Here is an 11579-nt window from a genome sequence, read left to right on the forward strand (position 1 = left end):
CTGAGGGAACCTGCACCAGTGCGTGTGATTACGCTAAAAGATAGGACAATCTGTTCATATTTACGTAATGAGCCTGACATTTTGCTGATTGATTAAACTACAGGGTGTAAATATTTTAAGGGGCCCCTGATTTATAATCCAACAAAGCAAAAAGAGGCCGGTTTATTTGTCTAACTATGAAAATGGGGGTTTCTGGTAACCACTCTGTGTTTGAGGGCCCAGCTGACATCTCAGGGGTGACTTGAGTGATTCAATAGACAGTGAAACATTTTTATTGAAAGACACAGGCTCACTATGCATTATTGGTTCAAAAAAGATAGAGGTAGAAGGCCGTCAGCACTTTTGTGCAGCGGGCTGTTGGAGAAAAGTGACAGCATTATCAGCAATAACTGTAATTTATGCAAAGAAATTTTAATCAACATGACCAGTGTATTCAGATTAAATTAGACGAGAAACGGAATCAATGACCTCCATATATGGCACCATTGCCTTATCAATTAGCTGTGATTTTTGTTCTGTGTCAGAGGGGCCTGTGTCATAAAACAGGCCAAATGGTGTTTGTCATACAGCTGACAAGTCACACAACTAAATGAGCTCCTATTGATTCGCCTGATTTTTCATCAGCCAAATTAAAAGCTGCTGTTTGATGGAGGTTCAGACTGCAGACTTGTTATGTATTCTTTCTGTCCGCAATAAATCAAGCCTAAAAAGTTCAATGAAAACACCCAGAATAGAGTTTTTTTAAGTTGTTGAGCGGGTTATTTGATGCTACTTAGTGCATTTTTGATAAATTATTCCACTGTTTTTCTCTTGATGATTTAAATAAAAATGTTATATAATATTAAATTTGTCTTTGAATGTACAAAACAGACATAAATACAAATGAATGTTATGGTGTTTTTCTGAAAACTGACAGTGATCAGTTTCATGCAGCCACAGCCAGTTTGCATATGCATATACACGTTAAACACATGATTAAATATATTTACCCCAAATTTAATATGGCAGGACAAACTGACATACTATATCAGAACAATACATGCCCCTGTGTGCTGTAGAGGAAGATGTGGCAAAGGGGGTGTGGTAGTATATAAGTTGAAGTTCATCCCACTCCTTTTTGAAAATGTTTTTTTTTTGTTTGTTTGGTTTTTTTTCTTGTTGTTTTTAGTTTTAAATGTTGATATTTGAAATAAAAATAAACAAAATAAATAAAGAAAACTGTCCAAAGAAAATATATATTTTTAAAAAAGGGTAATATTCATATTTTGTGAATGCATCTCTTCATATTCCTTCTAAATTTAGGGATCTGGATATTAATGTGCACATCAAATACTATACTGAAGTTGACAAAATGGAATATTTATGTTATTTAAGTCTCACATACAATGCAATATCTCCCTTTAAAATGTTCAGCTATTGAAAATACTGTTAAATTAGTAGTCTCTAGTCATCAAAGCAAAGCCATCAGGGTTTTCTTTGTTTTTTCTGGGGGTGGGCATGGAACAAATGTGGGAAAAGTACAACCTATAACGTTTGCTTTACAGATATAATAAATAAATAAGCTTTATTTAAAGTAATGATAAAAAAACAAACAAAAAAAAAAAAAACCACATAGCATATGAATTAAGAAATCAATCAAGAGGCTGGAAAACCATCTAGAAAAGCTCCGTATCCCAGGAATAGAACATCTGAGGTGATGCATGCACCATTATATTGAATTTCTATAGAAAACCACAGATGGTTAGTAATGACTTCCAAAGACCTTTTGTAAATCCATCTTTTCATAAAATCTGACAGAATCCCCCCTGAAAGTCCTGTTGTGTTTAAGACCCCTGCAGCCAGCTTTGCCTTTGTGTCCGTCCACAGTTAATGTCTTTAATCGCTGTATAAACATGGGACTGTGGTCTGGGAAGGGGCTAAGTGACACCGCACTGCATGTTGTCCGGTCTGCTCCTTAATCACAGCCCTTACATCGGTTCCCTATAAAACGCCCCAGAGCAGTTACACGCACTCATCAGGCTGCTGCTGTGGAAAATTTAAATGGGCCTGTGTGACATCACCATCAGGCTTTGATTGCTTTACTTCCCCTTCATTAACTTAATTATTTGGCTATCAGTAAACCCCACTGAGTAATTAATATCTGAGAGCTTTTGTAATAAATTAAAACTGTTAATTGAGGATTACTTCAGGCTCTTGAGCAGTGCAGAGGAGGAAAAAGCAGGAGATGGGACCAAAAAGAGCCTTTACTTAACATTATGGAGAATTACTATTACACATTCACTTACTCACATATTGTAAAGTTGTTTTCTAATGTTCTTTAATCTTATAAAAACACAGTAAGGGTTTTATTCTGCTCATAAAAATGGTAAATTTAAATCAATACTTTAACAATTGGTCTTTTTCAGGCACATTGTTTCTCTGAGTTAAGCCATTAGTTATTTCTAACATATGCCAATACAAAATTAAAAGCTCTGCATTCATTTTTATTCCATTTTTTATTTCACATTACACCACAAATAGTTTCAGATAAATACATATATGATTCACTTTTTGCAATCATTCAAATAAATTAAATGCATTTACACATTAGCAACAACAACAAATTCAGAAACGTCAAGGGAAAGAAAAAAAAATCCCATAGAAGTCTCATAAATATTCACATAAAACGGACAAAAGGAAATATATTATACTGGATGGTGCCTGCCTAGAAATATCAATGACGACAAATGTTTTTCAAGTCTTTTTCTTCAGTTGCAACATAAGACAGCTTATTCAATGCTTACTTTTTTGTGTTTCTGATGGAAAGCTGTGCTGGTGCATTCGAGCTGTCTCATATTCAGTGAACGGAGCAAAGACAGCTGCGTTTGTGGAGGAAATGACCACTTTTCAACATGCTATGAAATGTACAGTACTGATGATTTTATTCACAAACAGTTTATACAGTATGTGTGTCATAATCCTGTGTCCGAGGGTGTACACACTCGCTCTTGCTTGGGAATTTCTAAATGAGCAGATGGTAGAAGTGTGAATTATTTATCTTTCCAATTAATGTCCACTTTGGAAAAACATTCACAGTTAAAACCATGTAGCAAACAGAGAGCGTTATGTAGGTGCGTGGCCCATCGTCTGTGTAAAGTGTCAAGTCTTTGTAACACTCACATCCTTTCACAGCCCTGCCCCGATCTTCCTGTCACCTCCCCCCACCTGCACCCCCTCCAGCTCATCATCGGAAAAGGGGCTGTGGGGATTGTACCCGACATTGGTGCTCGGCTGCAAGAAGTCCATGGATCGTGGCATCCCGTTGCCCATAGCAAGAGGGAAATCATGCTGGTTCTCCTCCTCTTCCTCCTCCTCCTCCTCCTCTTCTTCCTCCTCCTCTCCATCCTCTAAGTCCAGATCTATCCCCCTGTCGTCTGCGTTCACTGATCGTCTGCTGTCGTCAGGTTTGTCGGAGGTCGTTTTGCCGCCGCTGCGTCCTCGGTCTCCATCAGACTGGGCCGAGGCGGTGGCCTGCTCCTTCGCTTTACGACTGCGCTTCCACTTCATCCTCCGGTTCTGGAACCAGATTTTGACCTGCAGAGACACGGAACATGGGCTCAAATCAGTCACATTTTAGTTTTCAGGCAAAATGTATAATCACTTGTACCACAAGAACAGGTGTCAACCTGACCTGAGCTTGGTTTTCATCCTTAAATACAGAACCCTGTTTTTTGCTCAGTCTGAAATTCTTTTTTTTCCCAATTTCATACATTCTGTTACTTGCTTTGACTTTAATGTCTTATTATTACCGCATTGTGTTGTCTTTAGTCAGATTAATCTTTAAAAAGTGCAGTTTCTCTAAGCAAAAATATTCTACAGTTTTGTTTAGTTTGTGTCCTGAAACACATAATGTAATTGTTAAAATTAAATAAAAATTAAATTCACACAAATATCCCTGCATAATGAACAGATAACTAAAGGATAATTCACCAAGATTTGTAAATTTAACAAAGTGAAGCTTTCCATACTGAATATGATGGTATTTTAAGATGATAGCTCTTTTAATCTAAACCCACTTGAATGTAAAGTACACATGAAGTTGGAATAAAATATTTTTTTTTACCTCTTCTCCTAAAATGATTGCTAAATGATTGATCAGGTGTAACTGTGACTGAGTATGAAATCATTGCCCTGGTCAAAGGTGATTACTGATGTGTGTAAATAGGCATAAAAAAAGAGGAGTGTATCACAAAAACCAAATTATTCCAACTTTATGGGCAACAGTGTATTGCCATAATGAAACCTTTGGGCGTTCCCCACAGAAGGTGAAATGGGTTATGTGATACAAGCATATTTGGTTTTTATATTGGGTGATGGTGCCGCTGACCTGCAGTTGATGACAATAACGTCTTTTGTTGTTTGACTGACTCTGAGCTTTTGTTAAGTGACCCTCATTTCACTTCCAAATGACTCTATGTGACTTGTGAGGTGCCGTCTCTGACCTGTGTCTCAGTGAGCATGAGTGACGTGGCCACCTCGAAGCGTTTGGGTCTGGACAGGTACTTGTTGAGCTTGAACTGGTTCTCCAGTTCCAGGAGCTGCTGGCTGGTGAAGGCTGTCCGGGGCCTCCGGCACTTCCCCAGCAGACCAGACTGAGGGCCCGCTGCATGGACGACACACACACACACACGCACACGCACATGCACACACACACACGCACACGCACACGCACACACACACACAGAATAGTCATAATTGCTGATCTCTGGTCTTTTCTCCCAGTGACAGTCATCACACAGAAGGTCAAATCCTTGTCATTTTCATCACTACTCTGGTCAAGAATATCATATTTAATCATCTGTCCAGGGGTTCCTCATTTATGGAGTCAGTCGAATCCAGAGGGACTTTATGAAACGATGGCTATCACTGTTTACCTGCGTCTTGAGATCATTTTTTTCTCTGTTTTTTTGTGACACACAAAAATTAAAGTGTTGCAGTGAAATGCATATAACTCTAGTGGCTGTTAGACGTGTCTATTGAACAGATTGGAAAAACTGCCTGAAACATATCACTTTGTCCACACACACACACACACACACACACACACACACACACACACACACACACACACACACACACACACACACACACACACAGGACTTTGACTATTTTTGCTCAAATGAACTGATTTGAAACTTATTTTTGTAGGAGCTGATGGCCTTCAGGAGGAGACAGACATTCTAGTCTTATCTGATCTTTAGATGTTTTGTCCAGACATTGTCAGTCTTATTTATATAATGCCAAGGACATAGGAAGTTCAATATAATTTTGTGGGTGGGAACACGCACACATATGCCCGCACTCTCTGGCCATCATTAACTATAATAGCTTTACTCCAGTTTATTGTTGACGAGGGGACACAGCAGGAGCGGGCGCAGAGGCCATAAAAACACAGGCATGCCATTAACTTAATGAAAATCCAATGAAGGCTTTTGGGATTTTATTGATGAACTACAGAACGTTTTAGGTGTTTGTTTATAGTCTCTTCGTCACACAAAGACAATTTTCATCGGGTTGGCGTTTATAGAGAAATAAATGAGCCAAAATTAAAATATGACACACAGATATGCAGTAAACCCAGGCCACTGTGCAAGACAATGTACGGCTGTTGTTATTAGCGCAAAATATATGAAGGTGCCCTGTGTAGCCTTGTTTTGAATAAATTATTATACAAAGTATGGCCTGGAAAGCGCGCTTTCTGAGAGGTTGTAAATTATAATGGTCATGGCAGTGAAATTAATTTAGTCAAGAATGCTTTTTCAGCATCAAATCCACATGTGTATTCACACAACAAACCAAACAGGCTTCGTTAATAAATACATGTAAAAATAAATCTAAAATAATAATAATGCGCATGAAAGGCCATATCATTTCTGACTGATCATTACGGTATTTTATTAACGACACAAATGTTTTGATGCCTCTGACAATAAAAAGCAACGAATATATTATTTAAAAAAATGTCATGTTATTTTGCCAAAATGAAGTTAATAAAGCATCGAATTATCTTTATGATAATAATAATAATAATAATAATAATAATAATAATAATAATAATATACATTTACTCAAACATTAACTCGTGGTTTTAATCTCGGCTATGTCAGTAAATCTTTCTTATAAATACTACTAAACTGGATGACAGGCCTCCTGTGTAATAATATTATCCTGTAAAAGTGTATTTTTTCTCATGACACCGTGGGCCCCACTGCCTGATTTCTCAACAGAACATTTTGATGACATTTGTTGACACTTACAGCTGTAATCTGGCAGTCTTGGCATCATGATTCCAGCTCGGATCCAGTGCTCCAGGGGCAGAGACCCCGCCATGGCCGCCGCCTTCAGGTGCTCCGGGTAGGTCTGGGTCAGCTGTGTGAACCCGGTGTAGGCGAAGGCGGGGTGCTGGCCGCCCAGAGCCGACAACGGATACATGGGTGCAGGATACATGCCGGGGATTGCCCCTTGAGGGAGGGAAGCGAGTCCTGGATGTGACAGATTTAGGATACCAGGCTTGGATATGATTCCGGTCTGAAGTTGTGCGGCCCGAGGAGACGGTGTGTCCGCACGCCGACAGGAGACGGGGCTCCCCGCGGGGCTCTCGCTGCTCAGACCCGGGGACAGGTCCCGGTTGACCCGACTGCTCTCATCTGCAAGCAGCGCGTCAATTCTGAAGTTTTTCGATTTCTCCATGTGGGCTTTTGCTCACAAAGACAAAGGAAACAGACGCGTAAAGCTGGGCAGGTGTGCGCAGGGTGACCTGTGCCGTGCGTCAGGGCGCAGACGGAAACAGTCACAAACTCACAAATATATCCTTCCTTATCTTCTCAGACAGCTTCACACGAATCCTTGCACAACCTTCATGCAACCAAGAAATAAGCAGTGGCATTGACAGTATTTACCGCTGACTTGCAGCCGTTTGCAGAACCCTGACAGCTTTATTCTGACTGACGGACAGCGTGCATCCAAACCAGGAGTCTGAGTCTAGCTTCTAGTGGAATAGTACCCACACATACTTAACACAGCTGCGTCCGCCCTGCTGTTCAATTCTAACTTCCCAAACTACGGAGACATGTGTCACACTCCATCAGCCGTCCTCCTCCACCCCTGCAGGCCGGAGGGAGCTGATTGGCTGCAGGCGGAGCTGCTCTGACGGGCCTCTAATCAGCTAATTACTCGCTCGTTTCTCCCCCCAGAAAGCATTCTGAGTGAGGTAATGTCCAACCCTTGTCCCGCCTGCAAACACCTTCAACTGCATGAAAGCTCGGAGGTACATTAGAAGATTAGGCAATTGTATTTTCAGTATCTATCTTACTGCCAGCTGCTAATACTTACCACAGATTGCATCTACCTTGCCATAAACTAGAATTACAGCGCTTTGATTGTCCATACTAATAACTGGTGCAAACATCCTCCACATTCACCAACCAAATGTTGGCTGTTGCAGCTCAGTGTATCTGACTAGGTGAAGTTCTGGAAAAAAAAAAAAAAAAAAAGTCATCCAGTATTTAAATCATCGATATTAATGGCTTACTTGATTCTCATACTAAGGCCATACCAATGCCATTAAAGTTTACGATCAAGAATTGCACACAAACCATATAAAAGTGTAATGACTTGGCAGAAGAGGCTATAAGTTAATAGGCCTTCTGCTTAATGAGAACTAATGCAATTTTAAGACTTGAAAAAGCTCAAGTGCACCAGCTGAACTAGAGTCAGGATTACTATTTGTTGCATGAACGTCTGTTGCATTTCACTGAACAACACAAGCCTCCAACAGGCCTGAGTTCTGTCATTTTAGATTAAAACAGTCCACTCTAAAAACATGCATCTGTGCATTTGTGCAAAAATAAAAAGTAAGTCTTATCTGAAACTTTTGAACAGTTTTGCCAAAAGGCCAAAGGGGCTGTACACCATTAATGCAAAGGATAGAAAACTAAGTCTGCCAGTAAATGCACTGAAACAACAACACTTTGGTCATTTATGAACGAAATTTCGAAACCCCTTAATAAAGTAGGAACTAGTGTTTTTTTTTTAAATCTATTATAAGCTGCTGAACTCTTACATTTTGCACGATGTTATTTTAGATGTAACCTTCTGAAAAAGCAAAGAAATACTGAAACTGTGAAGGTACTTATTAGGATATTAACCCTTTCATGCAAGAATTATGAGAACCCTAATGGGTCAAAACACAGTAATGTCCCGTCAGAGAGCGAACTTTAATTAATTGCCATTCCAACGTTTATTTCAATACAAACTAGCTCCTTATTTTGGATAATCCCTTATGGTCCAACTAAAACAAAAAAGAATTTAAAAATAAAAATGTAGGTCAAATTGTCTCTAAAATATCCCTTCAGAGAGATTTTGAATGCCGTTTTTTGACCCTGATCAAATTATTTTTCCTGAGTGTTTTTATTCCTCTTTAGGCCTGAAAAAAACAATGCGATCGAAAAATCTTTTATGAACCTATTTTTCATGGAGTTGCAAAAATATCCATTCAGCTGGACACCATGCATTTAATTTTTGAAGCAAAGAAACATGTATTGACTGATATACTGACTGAAAAGTATGAAATACATTTTTTTAAAATGCTGCTAATCTGGTGTTTTGTCACATTTTAACATACTCTAATATTAGTTATTACTCACTTTATGGAGATAATATGAAAAAAAAAAAAAAAAAAAAAGAAAAATGGTTAATTACAGTCTGTTAACAATAACAAGCAATTGATTTACACTCAAACATGTTAGTGCAGATCAGGTTTATCAAAAACAGTAAAGTTACAGTAATGGTATGAATTACAATGTATGAGATGATGCATAAGTGTCCACTGTGTTGGCTGATATGGAACTAAAACAACAAATCCATGAATATACAAGAGAACAGCTGGAGAAGAACTGTCCACTGCAGTGACCACTGTGCATGAAAGGGTTAAAGCCTAATGACCAGATGTAGGCCTAAAGATTTTGGGCACCTTTGTTCTCTTTAGCTTTTATACAGATCTACACTGTAAGCCCGGAATTTGTATTTACTAAAATGCTTTAATTACAATGCACTTAAATGATTTAAGTTTTATGATGTTACTATAAAATGTTCAGAATATTCTACTAATTTGTAGACATGGTTGAAAGTACGAAAAAGTTTAAGTTGAATGGAATTAAATCACTAAGTTTTAGTCATGACCACACCTTTTTATCTTCGCATTGCATTGTGGGTATTGGGCATGTTGTTGAAAATGTGTTATTTTTCTGTGCAGGGGTTCAGCGGGGTTGTGGTGTTAGTGTTAATTTGGATTTAACGTGTGTATGGCAGTGTTTATTGGCCTTTTTGTGTTTGTTTTTGTATTTTTGTAGAGCTGCACTATGAGTCAGAACCAGAGGAAGAACTATGGCTTTACTGTTCATCTTAACTTGATATTGGAAAATAAAGAAAACTTAATGATTGGCCACGTTAAAAGTATTTTCTGATCTGACAAATGACAATCAGTTATCTGTCATTCATGCTATGCTATATGATACTGAATAATTTCATGACTATTTTGATCAGGAATAGGATTTAGAGTTTGAATAACTTAAAAAAAGGAGTTTAATCGCTGATAAATTAATCTGACTGCAACTGAGAAACTTAGTGTAACCTAAAATGCTGAGTTGAATGGTTGGATAGTGGGGTTGATTTTACAACAGATTTAAAGTACAAATAACTTGTCTTTTAGTGTTTTCTACTTAATAGTTTAAGTTCAATACTTTTAGCATTAAAGTTGAACCTACTAAAACCAATTGATTAGTCGATCATTACTCAAATCATTTAAGTGCAATCACTTGCCTCAGATTTTTGGAGTAAACTCTACTTATCTGGGCTTACAGTGTAATCCAAACGGCAGCCTCCGCCTTAAAATACTCAGAACTGTACATCTTAGAAAAATGAAATCTATTCTTTCGATATGAATAAAACACTACAAGTGGAAATGGTTTTGAGGACCCCCCCCCCCCCCCCCCCCCCCCCACACACACACACACACACACACACACACACACACACACACACACACACACACACACACACACACATTCATAAGTGATGTTATTGGCTGGTGTGTGGCGGGTGTCACCAGTTGACCTCCAGAAAATTGGAGCGCTCTTCCCGCTCCGCCCAGCCTTTTCTCTCTCTCTCTCTCCCTCCCTCCCTCTCTCTCTCTCCCTCTCTCTCTCTCCCCTTCACCATTGTAGCTCTAGGTCTCTCACCCTCGGCTCTCTATCAGGCAGATTACCGCCCGTGTCCCGTGCTGATATAGAGGTAATTTGCTCCAGGGAAATCAGTGCTGCTTTCTGCATGTTCCTCTCAACCTCTTAGCCCCAATGCCTCGTTTCCTTGCTTTTATGATTTGAGAGTAATTTAAATAGCCAGGCCACAGGTAAATCCGTCACCCGCTCCCGTGGACGGAGGCCCACAAATGAAATTGGACCCGGCGCGTGCAGGTGCGCATGTTTGCAGCAGAGCGTTGCGCACTGTTGTTCTCCTTGAGGGAACCGAACTGAACTTGATGTGTTTTGTTTGTGGTTATTACTAGTGCAGTGTGTTAGACAAAATGAATGGTTCTGGGGAAAGAAAAAAAAAAAAAAAAAAAAAAAAATCTGCACAAAACTCAGTCATCAAACATGAAACCAGGCACCTCCTTTTATATTTTCAGATATTTTACTGTAGAGGTGCACTGTAAGCCCGGATAAGTAGAGTTTACTCCAAAAATCTGAGGCAAGTGATTGCACTTAAATGATTTGAGTAATGATCGACTAATCAGTTGGTTTAAGTAGGTTCAACTTTAATGCTAAAAGTATTGAACTTAAACTATTAAGTAGAAAACACTAAAAGACAAGTTATTTGTACTTTAAATCTGTTGTAAAATCAACCCCACCATCCAACCATTCAACTCAGCATTTTAGGTTACACTGACTGATTTACTCAATTGCAGCCAGATTAATTTATCATTGATTGAACAATTTCTTGTTAAGTTAACAAACTCATAGTCCTACTCCCAACCAAAGTAGTTAAGAAATTACTCAACACAATATACTGTAGGATGAATGGAACTTTGCTCAGTATTACATGCCAATGCTTGCAATACTGGTAATTTGAAAAGACATCAAGATTTCCAACAACCAAAATCAGTCATGGATGAACAGGAAATCTATAGTTCTTCCTCTGGTTCTGACTCATGGTGCAGCTCAACAAAAAATACAAAAACAAACACAAAAAGGCCAATAAACACTGCCATGCACGCATTAAATCCAAATTAACACTAACACCACAACCCCGCTGAACCCCTGCACAGAAAAATAACACATTTTCAACAACATGCCCAATACCCACAATGCAATGCGAAGATAAAAAGGTGTGGTCATGACTAAAACTTAGTGATTTAATTCCATTCAACTTAAACTTTTTCGTACTTTCAACTATGTCTACAAATTAGTAGAATATTCTGAACATTTTATAGTAACATCATAAAACTTAAATCATTTAAGTGCATTGTAATTAAAGCATTTTAG

The 11579-nt window shown here is 38.7% G+C and overlaps 1 protein-coding gene across 1 annotated transcript; it reads right to left on the minus strand.

Moving 5' to 3' along the window:
* Window positions 1-3165: 3165 nt before the first annotated feature.
* mnx2b (motor neuron and pancreas homeobox 2b) lies at window positions 3166-6729 on the minus strand. Its single transcript, XM_030130895.1, has 3 exons — window positions 6297-6729; window positions 4482-4642; window positions 3166-3573 (listed from the first exon to the last, which is right to left on the minus strand). Exons 1-3 carry the CDS (start codon window positions 6727-6729, stop codon window positions 3166-3168), a joined length of 1002 nt encoding a protein of 333 aa, XP_029986755.1.
* Window positions 6730-11579: the final 4850 nt, after the last annotated feature.

This window comes from Sphaeramia orbicularis, chromosome 3 (genome assembly GCF_902148855.1).
Source record: "Sphaeramia orbicularis chromosome 3, fSphaOr1.1, whole genome shotgun sequence".
Classification (NCBI taxonomy): Eukaryota; Metazoa; Chordata; class Actinopteri; order Kurtiformes; family Apogonidae; genus Sphaeramia; species Sphaeramia orbicularis.

Excerpts from the sequence above, each read along its gene's own strand:
- mnx2b (XM_030130895.1), bottom strand. The coding sequence starts at position 6,729 with ATGGAGAAATCGAAAAACTTCAGAATTGACGCGCTGCTTGCAGATGAG. Across the intron at positions 4,643-6,296 it reads AAGACTGCCAGATTACAGCT|CGGGCCCTCAGTCTGGTCTG; the intron begins GTAAGTGTCAAC and ends TCGTCCATGCAG. Across the intron at positions 3,574-4,481 it reads TCATGCTCACTGAGACACAG|GTCAAAATCTGGTTCCAGAA; the intron begins GTCAGAGACGGC and ends GTGTCTCTGCAG.